The sequence below is a fragment of the Sander lucioperca genome, chromosome 16 (genome assembly GCF_008315115.2).
Source record: "Sander lucioperca isolate FBNREF2018 chromosome 16, SLUC_FBN_1.2, whole genome shotgun sequence".
Taxonomy (NCBI): Eukaryota; Metazoa; Chordata; class Actinopteri; order Perciformes; family Percidae; genus Sander; species Sander lucioperca.
Genome location: NC_050188.1, coordinates 24386324 through 24404156, shown reverse-complemented (window position 1 = coordinate 24404156; position 17833 = coordinate 24386324). Strand labels below are relative to the sequence as shown.

The following is a 17833-nucleotide window of genomic DNA, read 5'->3' as shown; positions in this document are numbered from 1 at the left end:
TGTGCATTTAAGTCCAAGCAGAACTTCTCAAATATCAAACAAAAATCTTTATGTATTAACATCTAGATAGAAGTCATTATATTGTGTGGTGGGAAAAAGTACACTCTTATTTTAAATATGTTATTAGATATTATTTTGTCTTGTGATGTCTGTCATATAATCAATCATAATCAAGAAATCAGACAAATGTAACCACCTGATATTTTATAGGGCCCACACATATATTCACTTCTTTCTAAGTAACGTATGTTTAACAAGATTCACTATTAATCATGTATCAATATGGGAGTTTATTCAATACACATTGGGTTCATGTTTTCATTTTATGTATCATGTTTAAGCAAAATTTAGACCCATCAGTCTCTGAGAGGAGACTTTTCTCTCTGTGTCAGGGAGACAGGAAGTGCAGGTTGAAAGCTATCTTTAGTTTAAACAAGGGAGATGTGAGGGAGGTAGCAGAGGGAAGTTATCCTAGCAAGGTGTTTCCTGTCAGGGAGAGGAGGAGTTTTCTCTTTGAAGCTAAGCCTGAGATGGACATATTATGGTCTGTATAAAACTATAAAAAGTCAGTTGTGCATTGCTATGTTCCAAGGTAATATGATCAGTGACACCAAAATGAATATATGAGTATAGTGTCTCCTATGCCACTAATTAGGCCATGGTAAAGCTAATAAAGTAAAGAAATATACTGGTTTGATATGACCGGTGTGGTACACCAGGACATGCTGAGTACCCTCCAGGATGAAATAAAGTGAAATCATTTGAAGTAAACCATCTGTTGACTAGCATGTACGTTAGTAGTTATTGTCTGGGTCACAAGGACCTACAGTAGGTGTACTTAAGAAAAGGAAGATGAGAGGACTGTTAGAAGTAAAAATATCACCAGTTCAGGTCCATCTAAAGATGTAATGAACATGAGGTAACTGTGGGTGTGAATGTGTCCAACTGACACCGCCCAAAACGCTGTATAAGAAGAGAGTCGTATGAAAGTTAGATTCAGTTGTCTATTCGACTGACTATCGCCGGTGGTCAGTTGATGTGTCCGAGGCAGCTCGGTTTGTTTGTTAAAATGTAACAAATAAATCTGCATGGAGTAAATATCAACAGTCTCTGGAGTCTTCATAAGGCCTGTACTATGAACCAAGATTTGGCGTTAACGAGGTAACTTCAAGTTCAACCCAGGGTTTTGTGTATCACGACGGTGAATCGCTTGTTACTGGGTTAAATCGCCATGGTAACTTATGCTGAACACCTAACCGCTCGGGAGCAGGTTATGTTGGAGATTAGAGATCAACTGGGGTAAAAGCATCGCCTAATGACCAATCAGTACTCGAAATTCGCCGTTTTGAAATAAAAATGGGTCACCTACGTGATTTGTGCAGATCTGATGAGAAAAATATTTGAGGGTGGGGCGGGGGGTCGAGATTAGAGGGAATTAGAACTGTTCTTCTCAAAGCCCAGGAACATTACATGTTAAAAATCAGGGTGCAAAGTTTGTCAAAAGGGAGGTAGGGAGAGTTAGAAAATAACATATTGTCCACCATGACAAGTTGTCTGTTTAACTTCAGTGAGCTGGATTACCTTTACTCTTATGCCCAAGTAAAGTATAGTCATAATTTATTTTCACCATATGACCTGTCAGGTATCATCCAGTAGAAACCATTTTAATTCAATAACTGTTAATTTATTTGATCTGCTGCACTTTGGATCAATAGACTGAGATTAAACATGATGTCTAATGGATGTTTGTTAGGTTTAAGTGATGCTTTTGACTTAAGCTGCAGATCATCTTGCCTTGGCTGTCTCACAGAGTCTCACTCCTTCAGAATGAGATTTTCATCCTTTGACACCTGTTGTGTACTTTTCAAAGAATGAGTGCTCAAGGTCCTTGTTTCACTAAATTAATATTACATTTACAGATTGGATGCTCTATATGTAATAAGTATTTATAAATACAGTGTTTCCTGCTTTATAACGGTGAAGTTAATGTTTGATGTTGTTCCCCCAACATCGATTTTTAGTCTAAAAATGGTATAGCAACCTGTGCTTTAAAAAAAAAAAGAAGTAAAAATCGAGAATCGAACCGTGACCTTAGAATCGAAAATGTAATCGAATCGAGGATTTGGAGAATGGTGACACCCCTAATAACTATGATTGTATTGCAAAGCATCCCACTAATAGTGTTGTGAAATTTGTAGATGATACTAATGTGATAGGACTCATTGACAGCAATAACGAAACTGCCTACAGGGTTGAGGTGAGTAATTTGATCATGTGGTGCCAATAATTTGTCTCTCAATGTGGGGAAAACTAAGGAGGTCATCATAGATTTCAGAAAGAACAAACCCACACATACACCTGTCCTTATTAACAACTCTCCAGTTGAAATTGTCAACACCTTTAAGTTCTTAGACATCCACATCTCAGACTCCCTCACATGGTCTGTCCATACCAGCTGTACCATTAAGAAGGCCCATTAGAGGCCTTATTTTCTGAGGTGTCTCAAGAAATATGGTATGTCCCTTAACATTCTACAGAACTTTTACCGCTGTACAATTGAGAGTATATTGACAGGTAACATTGTAGTGTGGTTTGGCAGGGCTTCTTCACAGGACTTTAATCTTCTGACAAAAGTAATCAAAAATGCATCTAAAAACATCGGGGTTCCACTTGAACTGCTCCAACACATTTACTGGAAATGCAGCACTAAGAAAGCACCAGGTATTCTGCAGGATTCTAGTCATCCTGCACACAATCTCTTCTCCCACCTTCCATCAGGGAGACGTTTGCAGAGCATCCCAACGTGCACAACACGTTTTAGGGATAGTTTTTACCCCCAGGTAATAAGGTTACTGAATGATAGCACAACAGGAAGGAGGGCTGTGGTCTGAACTTAGTCACTATGTCTACTGTGCTGGATATTTATAGATGTTTTTAAATGCTATTTATGTTATTTTTAATTGTTACTATTGACTGGTGCTGAGAGAGTGCTAAGGAAGGTACTTCGTACTAATAATAATTCACTGCGGCTAACTTCACACTTAGAAGAAGATGGCGTCTAGCAGAAAGGTGTGTTAGCAGAGTGTCTTTGTTGTGTTGAGAAAGAGGTAAAATGTGTAAAGTCCAGATGCTGAGAGCGTTGGTGGAGCAGCGACTAACTGCGGCTGCTGAAGAGATATTTGGGCTGTTTGAAAGAACGATAGCAGAGTACGAGGAGGAGCTTTGTTCCTTTGTTCTTTGTTTTCAACCCTCAGCTTCGGCTACACAGAGCAGGTTTGGTCATTAAACCTTCAGTTGATCTTTCTCTCCTTCCTGTCATCTCTTCTCTCAGCAACCATATGACGATAGGACGTATGTAAATAAGCATTTGTTCATAAGCTCTATTGTAATCTTCGCTCTTTAACAGGCCTTCGCCAAGCCCACCAGACTCCATGTAAATAATCACTACTGGTTTGGTGATGGTGATTTCGGGGCTGTTTTCTAGATCAACAAAGGATCTTATTTAATAGGTATTCCCTTAGGACTGTATAGGTGATTGTTACATAATAGTGATGTTCACCTTGGAACACAACAGCACAGTATTGTAACCACTGGGGCTTAGAGAGAGAGAGAGTGTGTGTGTGTGTGTGTGTGTGTGTGTGTGTGTGTGTGTGTCTCTGTGTGCATTTGTGCATGTCTATAACAAGAACAAATTTATTGAAAAAAATTCTGGTACAGGATATAAAATCCTCTATTCCAGAAAACAAATATGTATATAGTCACATTTTAATATGTTGTTTTCATAAAACACATTCATTTCATGATTGACATTTTCTAACAATTCATAAATAAGTTACATAAATTACTGACAAGCTTTATAATTATACATTACACTAGAGCTCGACCGATATATTGGCGGGCCGATATTATTGGCCGATATTAGGCTTTTCCCGAACTATCGGTATCGGCATTTATAATGGCCGATCATTTTTTTTCTTTTTTTTAATATTCATTCATCAGAATCATTTATAATGACAAATAAATGATTCTGATAAATTAATATTTAAAAAATAAAATTAAAACGGACGAGTGTTGGCGTTGCATAGTTTGTCCACCAGAGGGCGCTATCCAACGTCCCTGTTGGCAACACTCTATTTTTAAATTTTTTTTTACTGTGTTTTTGTTCAAAGGACTTTAAGTTTCATATCTTAAGTTTGTATTTTTATACATTTTATTCATCAGAACTTTAATAAATGTTGATGTTTCTCTATTCTGTTGTGACAATAAAACAAACAAGTTCATTTTTAAACTGCGTTATCATTATTTTAGTGAGGACTCATAAATAACTACAAATAACTAGTGTTAGGGAAATCTGTTTGTTTTGTTACGCGTTTCTGGATTCTTTTTTTTAATATATATCGGCAGATATATCAGAATATCTGATTTTTAAATCGCCAAATATTTGTATCGGTATCGGCCTCAAAAATCCTTTATCGGTTGGGCTCTACATTACACCTTTTGACAGGCAAAGTGCATCCAACCTATTCTTATACGTACAGCTTCTTCTGGAAGCTCGTTGTATGATTTTACTGCAAGGAGTGTGAAGAAATTCTTTCTTTTCAGACAGGCATATTCTCGGGTAACGTTTTAAAGAATTCCCTCGTGTCTCATACCTATTGCCCCAAAACTGAAAGATAGGCTCAACTGTTACATAGGGATGGGTGATATGGCCTAAAATCCATTTTGCGATATACATTGCAGCCTCTTGCGATAACGATATATATCACAATATATAAATTATAATAGAACCGTTTCAGAACAGGTTACATAGACCCTAAGGAAAGCCAAACTGCTAAATGTATTTTTTTTTAAAGAGAAAGAAACGTAGTATGTAGTTTTGAGAACATTTATTGTGCAAAACTGTAATTATACAACATAAAGTTGCAGATACATCAACTAAAGAAAATGTTTCAAGTATAAACGTTTCTTTACAGTAGTGCCATGCCATAGATTGCCATGCCATATATTTCCATATACCCACTTAAAAATGTGCATGTGAATTTGAGTATTATTATGAGTGGCTTCATTTAGACTAACATATTTTTCATGGCCCAGCCATGTTTCAGTAAGACAGAATAGATCAATTTGGTTATCTGATATCAAATCGTGTCCCAATATTGCTTTAGAAGACAGAGATCTAATATTTAATAGTCCACATTTGATTCTCCTATTTTGTTCTATCGTTGCAGTGGTTGTTTTAATTCTAATTAGGTTGTTAAGTATAGCACCTCGTTGGTTTACGTTTGATTTAGTGATTGAATCTCAGTCGGGGGACAGACACCGTAGTTATGGGATTATGAATGGGTGGCTGCTCCAAAGGAAGCACAGAGGAGCGTGTAGCGCTGTACCTCTGATTACTGATATTATTGATATTATTGATTATAACTGGAATGATATAGCTGGTCTGTGGGTTAGCAGAGTTATTTGTAAAGGAGTGAGAGCTTATGGGAGAGTGTGACTGGGAAGTGCGCTTGTGCGTGTGTTTATGGGGTGCAAACAGTCAATCAAAGGTCTGGGTCTTCAGGGCGTGCTGCAAATTCCCACATAGCATCTGGCTGCCGCGTGTATTGGGATGAATCCCTTCCCTGCTGAACAGGGAGCCACGTTCCCAAAACACATTAAAATTGTCTTGTGAATGCTGCATGTGCATCCAGTGGCAGGAACAAAACAGCCAGTATCGGTTTCAGATGGACAAGGAAAAGAAGAGGAATATTGCTTACCATTCGGTGGGGGAGATTGTTTTTGAGGAACGTTGTCATTTGGCCGGTTTAGGCAAGGGAGGCCACCGGACCGTTTGACTACCACATCCCTCATAAGTTTGGTTTGTGGGTGTAGTGAAGGAAATTCAGGACCGCGAGGGGAATGACAGGGTGAACAAGTAACAATGAAGGAGGTTGAATCACTGGACAGGTTAGATAAACAACAGTATGTCTCTGAGGATACATACAGAGGGACAGTGGGGTTATCGGTGTTATTATGCAAGGGGTTAAGGAGTCAACAGGGAAGTAAAACGAAGGAGGTAAACAGAAGCAGCAATACAGAAGGCATAATAAGTGTGGAGATATCAAGCAAACAATCACTATTAATAGCAAATAATGAGCAGAGTCAGTGTTCAGGCTTAGCTTAGGCCTGGGAAATAAACAGATGAGATACCGTGTGAGCTGAATTGTAGCAGAGATCCGGAGTTGTAGCAGAGAGAGTAATCCGGGGGAGAGTCAGTGAAGAGAAGCAGACTCAGTCCAGGGTACAATGTTATTATTATCCACCTCGTGTGGGCCTGTGGGCACCGGAGCTAGCTGCTAATGGTGGGTAGTTAGCTAGCTAACTAGCTCAGGGTTGGCAATGCAGAGAGAGTGTAACAGAACTAGTCCAGAAGAATAAGTCTGTGTGAGCTGAATCGTAGCAGAGTTCTGTAATTGTAGTAGAGAGAGAGTAGTCCATAGTCTGGCTATCATCAGACCATTGAACATTAGTCTGGGGAGTCTGCTCTGTATTTTCTACTGCACAAGAGGCATGATCAACGAGCATAGTTCAAATGACTCTGTACGCAATTGGATAGTCCTCAACCAATCAGACCAACGATCCGGCTGACGTAGCAGCGACAGTGGCATCAACGGGTTGCTGCACTTCGGTGGCAGCTATGTTGAATATAAACAAAAAGCTGCTTGGTCGCTTCTCTATCGTCATCGTGTTAAACCCGCCAATAGTGCGCCAGGTGAATAAGCCAGTTAGGGATTGGTTCTCGCAAAATTGTGAACGGAAGCAGGCTAGATAAACGTACATGTTTCCAGCCTGGGCTGCAGGGCGAAATCAAATCGCCGGCAGATCGGGCTGGGTTTACCCATCTAAGTAGTCCGGGGAAAAGTTAGTGAAAAAGGCAGATGCTGTTCAAGGTACAAAGATTGTTGTCCACCTAGTGTAGGCCTGTGGACAGCGTGGGTAGCTCCTAACAGCGACTTTGTTTTTTAAATGGCGATTGCTAGCTAACTAGCTTGGGGTCGGTGATGCAGAGAGAGTGTAACAAAAGTAATCCAGAAGAATAAGTCCTGTGATACAGCAAACAAAGTCTGGTGGTGAATGATAATCCGACCCGTTTGGGCCAGAAGATGATGAACAGCAGACGAATAAGCACGGCTAGGCAGCTGGCTGGCTAGCCCTTGTGAGCTGGGAGACGGGAGGGCTGGGAGAGCCGAATCCTCGCCCTGCAGGGAGGTCCGAATCCTCGCCGAATTAAAGTGAGGTATGCACAGCAAAAAATACCACATGGAGGAATGCACAGAATAGGGTGCTGGGATAGGCGAGGGAGGGCAAAAATAAGTAGATCCAGTGATGCAGCTAGCAGGTCTGGAGGGAATGTTTGTCCGGAGGACAAAGGAATAGATGCTAGCGAATCTAGTTAGCTAGCTATCCAGCTGGCAGCTGGCGGTCGGAGATGCGGCAAAGTTCCAAGAGTTCAAAAATATTAAATCTGTACCTCACAGTACAATGGGTGTTGCAGTAAGGTGTGCGCAGTAATATACCGGGTGTTTTGCTGAGACTGGATGCCGGAATGTGCGAAAAAAGACACTATTTACAAAATATTTACAGAGGACGAACACAGACACGTCTTACACTTACGCCATCTTGGTTTGATGTGAGTGAGAGGGTGTCTCTGTCTATCTGTGTGTATGTGTGTTTCTGTTTGTGTGTGTGTGTGTGTGTGTGTGTGTGTGTTTGTGCGTGTGTGCGTGTGACTGTCTCTGTGTGTGCATGCGTGTCTGTGTGTGTGTGTGCGTGTGTGTGTCTCTCTCTATGTGTATGTGTGTGTCTCTATCTGTGTGTGTGTCTCTGTGTGTGCGTGCGTGTGTCTGTGTCTGTGCATTTGTTTGTGTGTGTGTGTCTATAACAAGAACAAATACAAGAAACAAAAACATAATGACAATTCAAGTCATCTTAACCGGTACTTAGACATAGTCATATTTTAAAATCTCCAGTTAGCTTGTAGCACTAACTCCATGTAGGGCCCTATGGAGTCTTATAGCTTTTTAGAGTCTCATTTTCACACTGGCCACCGAGCTAAACAACTTTTTTTGGGGGGAACCCTGCAATCTCTAAGCTTTAGCTGACATTAACTTCTGTCTGTGTTTCAGCTTTGCCTCCAGACGACAAAAGCCAGATTGTTATTAAAGAGGAGCAGCAGGAGTGTAGCTCCAGTGTGGACCAGCAGAAGCAAGAGCCCCCCACACACATTAAAGAGGAACTGTGGAGCAGTCAGGAGGGAGAGCAGCTTCAAGGGCTGGAGGAGGCTGATATCACCAAGTTCCCATTCACTCGTGTCCCTGTGAAGAGTGAAGATGATGAAGAGGAAGGTAAGAACAACGTTAACAGGGTTTTTAGGGGAAATAAAATGGGAATCTGCAGAAGTCAAGAGCATAAAAGTTCAAGAGAACCTGGTTTATGTTATTTTAGGAGTAAGGTTCCTTTCACACTAGTCTTGCATGTCCAGACCTTCCTCCACAGCGCTGCAGAGGAAGGTCTGGCTAGTCCACACAGCATTCCTGGATGGGAGAAAAACATGCTCTGGTTTATTGGGATTTCTTTAAACTAATCACAATTGTCTTGGGCGGCGCTAAGTGCCGGACGGAGCCACGGTGCGTCTGCTAAATAGTCTCAGGAAGGAACTTGTTTTGGTGGAACATGTGTACGTTCAAAAGAACATCTATGAAAAATACATCTGTGTGTTTGTGTGTCTCTGTGTGTGTGTGTGTGTGTGTGTGTGTGTGTGTGTGTGTGTGTGTGTGTGTGTCTGTCTGTCTCTCTGTGTGTTTGTGTGTCTCTGTCTCTGTGTGTGTCTATTATCAAACAAACATGTAATATATTTTCCATATTAGTTTTTCCATATTAATAATATTAAGAAATTAATCTGTTGGTATCAAGTGGCTCCCCCTACACTTAGACTTAGACTTAGACTAGACCTACCTGTTCTGCTTTCCCCTGTCTTTCCTGATCCACCATCCTCACACCTGAATGAAATGAACTCACTGTTAAAAATAGCAGCCTAAATTCAATTCTTAAATCAGCCTAGTGATGGCATCAGATAAGACAACTATTATGCAGCAAGGTTGTGCTGCTGTTTAAATTACATTCACATGGATTTAATTTGGATTTTAAAAAGTACAAATATGGAGAGCCACTTAGCACAGACCTTTAAAGAGAGAGAGATGTGACCCTGTAATTACAGCTTCCATGTCACCCAACAGATGTAACTATAGCCTGTATGTCTGACAGCACAGCTAACATGAACATCCATCCATCCATCTTCGTCCGCTTATCCGGTATCGGGTCGCGGGGGTAGCAGCTCCAGCAGGGGACCCCAAACTTCCCTTTCCCGAGCCACATTAACCAGCTCCGACTGGGGGATCCCGAGGCGTTCCCAGGCCAGGTTGGAGATATAATCCCTCCACCTAGTCCTGGGTCTTCCCCGAGGCCTCCTCCCAGCTGGACGTGCCTGGAACACCTCCCTAGGGAGGCGCCCAGGGGGCATCCTTACCAGATGCCCGAACCACCTCAACTGGCTCCTTTCGACGCGAAGGAGCAGCGGCTCTACTCCGAGCTCCTCACGGATGACTGAGCTTCTCACCCTATCTCTAAGGGAGACGCCAGCCACCCTCCTGAGGAAACCCATTTCGGCTACGCCTCGATATCCTGTCCATAAATACTACAAACAGGATTGGTGACAAAGCGCAGCCCTGGCGGAGGCCAACCCTCACCTGAAGTCTGACTTACTGCCGAGAACCCGGACACAGCTCTCGCTTTGGTCGTACAGAGATTGGATGGCCGGCCGAAATGGGTTTCCTCAGGAGGGTGGCTGGCGTCTCCCTTAGAGATAGGGTGAGAAGCTCAGTCATCCGTGAGGAGCTCGGAGTAGAGCCGCTGCTCCTTCGCGTCGAAAGGAGCCAGTTGAGGTGGTTCGGGCATCTGGTAAGGATGCCCCCTGGGCGCCTCCCTAGGGAGGTGTTCCAGGCACGTCCAGCTGGGAGGAGGCCTCGGGGATCCCCCAGTCGGAGCTGGTTAATGTGGCTCGGGAAAGGGAAGTTTGGGGTCCCCTGCTGGAGCTGCTACCCCCGCGACCCGTTACCGGATAAGCGGAAGAAGATGGATGGATGGATGGATGGAGATTGGATGGCCCTGAGAAGGGACCCCCTCAACCCATACTCCCGCAGCACCTCCCACAGTATCTCCCGGGGGACCCAGTCATACGCCTTCTCCAGATCCACAAAGCACATGTAGACCGGTTGGGCATACTCCCAGGCTCCCTCCAGGATCCTTGCGAGAGTAAAGATCTGGTCCGTTGTTCCACGACCAGGACGGAATCCGCATTGTTCCTCTTCAACCTGAGGTTCGACTATCGACCGAACCCTCCTTTCCAGCACTTTGGAGTAGACTTTACCGGGGAGGCTGAGAAGTGTGATACCCCTGTAATTGGCACACACCCTCTGGTCCCCCTTTTTGAAAAGGGGAACCACCATCCTGGTCTGCCACTCCTTAGGCACCGTCCCCGACTTCCACGCAGTGTTGAAGAGGCGTGTCAACCAAGACAACCCCTCCACACCCAGAGCTTTAAGCATTTCTGGACGGATCTCATCAATCCCTGGGGCTTTGCCACTGTGGAGTTGTTTAACTACCTCAGCAACTTCCACCAGGGAAATTGACGACAATCCCCCATCATGCTCCAGCTCTGCCTCTAACATAGAGGGCGTATTAGTCGGATTTAGGAGTTCCTCAAAGTGCTCCTTCCACCGCCCTATTACCTCCTCAGTTGAGGTCAACAGCGTCCCATCCTTACTGTACACAGCTTGGATGGTTCTCCGCTTCCCCCTCCTGAGGTGGCGAACGGTTTTCGAGAAGCACCTTGGTGCCGACCGAAAGTCCTTCTCCATGTCTTCTCCGAACTTCTCCCACACCCGCTGCTTTGCCTCTTTCACGGCAGAGGCTGCAGCCCTTCGGGCCCTTCGGTACCTTGCAACTGCCTCCGGAGTCCTCTGGGATAACATATCCTGGAAAGACTCCTTCTTCAGTTGGACGGCTTCCCTGACCACCGGTGTCCACCACGGTGTTCGTGGGTTACCGCCCCTTGAGGCACCTAAGACCCTAAGACCACAGCTCCCTGCCGCAGCTTCAGCAATGGAAACTTTGAACATTGTCCACTCGGGTTCAATGCCCCCAGCCTCCACAGGGATGCACGAAAAGCTCTGCCGGAGGTGTGAGTTGAAAGTCTGTCGGACAGGGGCCTCCTCCAGACGTTTCCAATTCACCCGCACTACCCGTTTGGGCTTACCAGGTCTGTCCAGAGTCTTCCCCCACCCTCTGACCCAACTCACCACCAGATGGTGATCGGTTGACAGCTCTGCACCTCTCTTCACCCGAGTGTCCAAAACATCAGATCAGATGAAACGATTATAAAAATCGATCATTGACCTTTGGCCTAGGGTGCTCTGGTACCAAGTACACTTATGAGTATCCCTATGTTCGAACATGGTGTTCGTTATAGACAATCCATGACTAGCACAGAAGTCCAACAACAAACAACCACTCTGGTTTAGATCAGGGAGGCCGTTCCTCCCAATCACGCCTCTCCATGTGTCTCCATCATTGCCCACGTGCACGTTGAAATCCCCCAGCAGAACTATGGAGTCCCCCACTGGAGCCCCATACAGGACTCCATTCAAGGTCTCCAAGAAGGCCGAATACTCCGAGCTCTTGTTTGGTGCATACGCACAAACAACAGTCAGAGTTTTCCCCCCCACAACCCGCAGGCGTAGGGAGGCGACCCTCTCGTCCACCGGGGTAAACTCCAACGTAGCAGCGCTCAGCCGGGGGCTTGTGAGTATCCCCACACCCGCCCGGCGCCTCACACCCTGGGCAAAGAAAAGAGTCCAACCCCTATCCAGGAGTATGGTTCCAGAACCGAGACTGTGCGTAGAGGTAAGCCCCAGAGGTAAGAGGGTTGGAGAGAGAGGTGCCACGTAGCTTTTTCGGGCTGTGCCCGGCCGGGCTCCGTGGCAAACCCGGCCACCAGGCGCTCGCTGACGGGCCCTCCATCTGGGCCTGGCTCCAGACGGGGGCCCCGGGCTTCCTCCGGGCAGGGTCACATCATCTCTACCTCGTTTTTTCATAGGGTTTTTGAACTAACATGAACAGCTAATGGTAAAACAAAAACCAGAGTTATTGCTTAAGTTATGTTTTCCAGCTTCTTGTCATTTATTGTGCATGCTACCTTATATACCAGTTGTTGTTTTACCTTAATAAAATTGAGATATATCATGCATGGGATTGGTACCATAGGGTTTAATCAAAATCTAAATGTAGTTATCAGCAACATTGGTTTGCATCAAGCTAGCCGTAAATCCCACTTTAGCTGTCAAGCCTCCAAGTTTGGTAGCAAATCTATGTATGATTCTAACGAAAACCAGAGTTATTGCATTAGTTATGGTTTCCAGATTCTTGTAATTTATTGTACACGCTACTTTATATTTTCCAGTTTTCAGCTCAGCAACCTCAGTTTGGCATATTCTAAGCTAGCCGTAAACCCCCATTTGGCTGCTACACATTCCCACTGTTAGTAAAAGCTAGCTAGTCTGTTAGCATGAATATTTCCAAGTCTCCAAGCACAGACGTCACACTTTAAATCCTACCTGTTGCCTTTCACCATCCACTTATTTAACACCTTGATATGCCATCTCCCTTTCCCTCTTTCTTTTTCTATTTTTAGCCTCCGACAGCTTTTTTGCTTTATCCATCTTTTTCCATAGACGACAACTCACTAGTAGTACCTGCTCGCTCAGCGCTCACGGCGCCCCCGCTCCCTCTTCTATGTCAAGGAATCTTATGAGATAGGGTGCCTACTCTAGCCTGTTCGTCCTCTAAAATGTTATATAACATTGAGGAAATGCAGAAATGATTTAGAAACGCACAACAGCAGCTACATAAAGAAAATACCAAAATAATAATTTTTAATTAATTATTTTTTATTGTTTTTTACCATCACTTTGGCGCCCCCATGGTGCTGCGCCCCTATGTGCCGCATATTGCGCATACTCACCAAAGTTGACTCGCGTTTTCGCCTTTCGTCACTTTCCGTTTTAACTTTTAGTTGTTCTTCATTTAATTTTCTTCTTTTCTGTGGTGGTCCTGCCCCAGTATCAGTCATAACTACAGCAGATAACTTCTAAAATAACATTAAAATACAACTAAGTTTAGCCTATAAAAATACAAATCTTCTGCTACCTATCACCTGGCTGGATATGCTAACACAGGCTTTTCCGGTGTTACAAAAAAATCTGTGACCCTTCAGAATGTGTTACTGTTGCGCCGTCTACCTGCCGTAAATCATTCTGTGACTACGCGGGAAAAATCAAACCCGAGCAACGGCACTAATAAAAACTACCTAAAAATAGCGTTCTTTTCACTGTTAGTCTTGTTTGCTGTTACCGCTCATTTAAGATCATAATATTAAAAATGACAGTTACAGAAACACTAAAAAGTTACATATAGTCACTTTAATTACCGACTGCGCCACTTTGTGCTCAACAGCGCAGTTGCATTATTTCACCACAAGAGGGCCCTAATATGTCAGTCAACAGCCTTTCCAACAGTTTTCCAAGGCTGAAAAGGAAGACTAGTAGTGCAGATGTAACCTAAGTAACTGACTGAATAACCAGTATTTCTTTATAACAATCACAATCCAGGTGATCACAACATTTCTCTGTATGTGTTTCCTGCAGATGTTGAGCAGCTGTTGGTGGTTAAAGAAGAGGTTCCCCCTGAGCAGCAGGAGTGTAGCTCCAGTGTGGACCAGCAGGAGCCAGAGCCCCCCCCAAACATTAAAGAGGAACAGGAGGAACTGTGGAGCAGTCAGGAGGGAGAGCAGCTTCAAGGGCTGGAGGAGGCTGATATCACCAAGTTCCCATTCACTCCTGTCCCAGAACCAGCCAGGAACTCACATCCACTTTTACAACCAGAGACTGAAGACCAGATTGGAGACTCTTCTGAACCTGAGACTGATGACAGTGCTGATTGGAAGGAGACCAGAGAACCTCAGTCAGCTTTAAACTCTCTGAAACATGATTCAAGATGTAAGAAAACATTCAGCTTCTCTGAGTGTGGGGGAGGATTTGGAAAAAGGCAACATCTGAATGACCACATGAGAATCCACACAGGAGAAAAACCTTTCAGCTGCTCAGTTTGTAACAAATCTTTTACACAGAGTGGACATTTACAGAAACACATGATAATTCACACAGGAGAAAAACCTTTCAGCTGCTCAGTCTGTAAGAAATCTTTTACACGGAGTGGAGATTTACAGAAACATATGAGAATCCACACAGGAGAAAAACCTTTCAGCTGCTCTGAGTGTGATAAAGCTTTCACCGAAAGTGGACACCTGAGGAAACACATGAGAAGCCACACAGGAGAAAAACCTTTCAGCTGCTCAGTCTGTAAGAAATCTTTTACACGGAGTGGAGATTTACAGAAACATGTGAGAATCCACACAGGAGAAAAACCTTTCAGCTGCTCTGAGTGTGATAAAGCTTTCACCGAAAGTGGACACCTGAGGAAACACATGAGAAGCCACACAGGAGAAAAACCTTTCAGCTGCTCTGAGTGTGATAAAGCTTTCACCGAAAGTGGACACCTGAAGAAACACATGAGAATCCACACAGGAGAAAAACCTTTCAGTTGCTCCGAGTGTGATAAAGCTTTCACCGAAAGTGGACACCTGAGGAAACACATCATGACTCACACAGGTGAAAAACCTTTCAGCTGCTCAGTCTGTAAGAAATCTTTTACACGGAGAGGAAATTTACGGTCACACATGGCAGTCCACACAAGGGAGAAAAGATTCAGCTGCAGTGTTTGTAACAAAAGATTTGCCTGGTGTTCTGATGTGAAAACACATAAATGTGTTGGTCCAATGGAAACAGAAGCTGATGAAGAGGACTGTGGAGGACCAGAACCAGCCTGGAACTCACATCCACTTTTACAACCAGAGACTGAAGACCAGACTGGAGACTCTTCTGAACCTGAGACTGGTGACATGGTATAACGTTTGTACCTTTAAGTCCAAGTAGAACTTCTCAAGTATGAAACAAAAATCTTTATGTATCAACATCTAGATAGAAGACATTATATTGTGTGGCAGGAAAAAGTACACTCTTATTTTAAATATTTTATTAGATATTGTTTTGTCTTGTAATGTCTGTCATATAATCAAGAAATCAGACAAATGACAAATAACCACCCGATATTTAGAGGGCCTACGCATACACTACTCACAAAAAGTTAGGGATATCTAGCTTTCGGGTGAAATTTATGGAAAATGTAAAAAGTACAAGCTACAGTGGTATTATATCATGAAAATAGGGCATTTACGTAGAAGCATGCAATGGTGATTTCCTCATCTCAAAACATTTATTGAAACAAAAGCCAACAACAGTGGTACGTACACCACAACAAAAAATGTCAATGTCTCAATAACTTGTCATGTGCCCTTAAGCATCAATTACAGCTTGACAACAACGTATCATGCTGTCCACAAGTTGAGTTATTGTCTGCTGAGGCATGGCATCCCACTCTTCTTGAAGGGCGGCCCTCAGATCATTGAGGTTCTGGGGTACAGAGTTACGAGCCTCAACACGGCGACTCAGCTGGTCACTCCATTTGAGGTACCCCAGTCTCCAGCAGCCGTTCCCTAATGATACGACCTCGATGAGCTGGAGCTTTGTCGTCCATGAAGATGAAATTAGCCCTGTGTTGTTCATGCAGGGGCATAATGACTGGATTAATGATGTTATTCAAGTAGTATGGGCTTGTCACTGTACCATTCAGAAAGTGTAGGGCAGCTCTGTATTGACTAGACACACCTGCCCACACTATAACACCACATTGTTGCCGGCCATCATTTCTGCTCTGCTCAATAGCACTGAGGCCCACTGGTCCCTCGTCCTGCAAGACGATGACGCCTGTGCCTGGTGGTGTGGTCAGGTACCCTTGCAGGTCATCTAGCATGCAGACCACGCTGATGTAAACAGTTTCGAATGGTCTGACGTGACAATTGGGTGCCTCTCACCTCCCTTAAATGTGCCTGGAGTTGAGTGGCATTCATCATCCGGTTCCGCAGGGCACGGTTCACAATGAAGCGGTCATCAGTTTGGGATGTGGCCAATGGGCGTCCACTTCTATGCCTTTCTGTGACTCTTCCAGTCTCTCTGTATCTCTGTTGCAACCTGCTGATGACACTCTGTGACACTCTAAGCTAGGGCTGGGCAATATTTCAATATTATATCGATATCGTGATATGAGACTAGATATCGTCTTAGATTTTGAAGAATTGTAATATCGTTACATGGTAAGTTTAGTCTTTTCCTGGTTTCAAAGGCTCCATTACAGTAAAGTGGTGTCATTTTCTGAATTTACCAGTCTTTTCTAGCTGTTCTATTATTTGCCTTTAACCACTTAGTCATTATATCCACATTATGATGGTTATTTATCTAAAATCTAAATGTGGAAGATATTTTGTGAAAACACCAATTGTCAACCTTACAATATTGTTGCAATATCGACATCGTGGTGTCTGGTCAAAAATATGATATTTTCTCCATATCGCCCGGCCATACTCTAAGCTCAATGGCCACTTCCGTCTGAGAACATCCTGTTTGAAGCCTCGCAATGGCAAGGTACTGTTGAACAATTGTTACGTGTCGTCTTGGTCTCATGATGTCAAAATGTGAACAGCATGATGAGGAGGACTGTTTAAGTACCAGTTCTTATTGAACCAGGAAATGTATTGGTCGATTCATGGATCAAACACCTGTTGTGAATTTTGCCGTTAAGCTCCTTGTTAGAGAACAGCAAGTTGTGCAGAAAGTACTGAAACATTGAACTGTTGGACATGCACATTCAAAAGTTTAGAGGAGGTCACATTAAGTTCACCTGTAAAGGTTATAGTGCATTTTAGGTTCATCCTGAAATTTCACCCGAAAGCTGAATATCCCTGACTTTTTGTGAGTAGTGTATATTCACTTCTTTCTAAGTAACGTATGTTTAGCAAGATTCACTATTAATCATGTATCTATATGGGAGTTTATTCAATACACATTGGGTTCATGTTTTAATTTTGTGTATCATGTTTAAGCACAATTTAGGCCCAGCAGTCTCAGAGAGGAGACTTTTCTCTCTGAGTCAGGGAGACAGGAAGTGCAGGTTGAAAGCTATCTTTAGTTTAAACAAGGGAGATGTGAGGGAGGTAGCATAGGGAAGTTAGCCTAGCAAGGTGTTTCCTGTCAGGGAGAGGAGGAGTTTTCTCTTTGAAGCAAAGCTGAGATGGACATATTATGATCTTTGTAAAACTATAAAAACTCACTTGTATCAGGTGTCCTAGTCCCATCAGGGGTAAGGGCCCTTTCATCAAAGGTAAATCCCATCATGTCTGACTTAATGGTTTAGAGGAACGGAATAACTGGGCAGACAATGCTGATGGTTTACCCAGGTGGTCCTCTTATAGATTTGTCGCATACTGTGCTGTGTGCAGATAACTAGGAGTTGTAATGGCTTGCCTGTGGCCGACAAAACTCATTTCATAGTCTCTAAGGTAGAGGATGTTGTAACTGCTGATTTGGACTTGTTAATTCTGGTAAGTACTGTATGTATGTGAAACTAGGCTGCATCCTGAGATCCAGGGAAAACTTCACTTCTGGCTCGAAGGACCAAATATTGAATAGGTATTCACTTAGGACTGTATAGGTGATGGTTACCT

General features: G+C 43.5%; 1 protein-coding gene and 1 long non-coding RNA gene across 2 annotated transcripts; both read left to right on the top strand.

Moving 5' to 3' along the window:
- The first annotated feature begins 3 nt into the window (after positions 1-3).
- Positions 4-17220, top strand: LOC118493364. The gene is made up of 4 exons (XR_004895329.1): positions 4-239; positions 2733-2739; positions 9747-9751; positions 17126-17220. It is a non-coding gene; the product is annotated as an uncharacterized LOC118493364 (long non-coding RNA).
- LOC116060849 (gastrula zinc finger protein XlCGF17.1-like) lies at positions 14097-15219 on the top strand. Its single transcript, XM_031314602.2, has one exon. The coding sequence runs from the start codon at positions 14222-14224 to the stop codon at positions 15122-15124; it is 903 nt and encodes a 300-aa protein (XP_031170462.2). The 5' UTR covers positions 14097-14221; the 3' UTR covers positions 15125-15219.
- Positions 17221-17833: the final 613 nt, after the last annotated feature.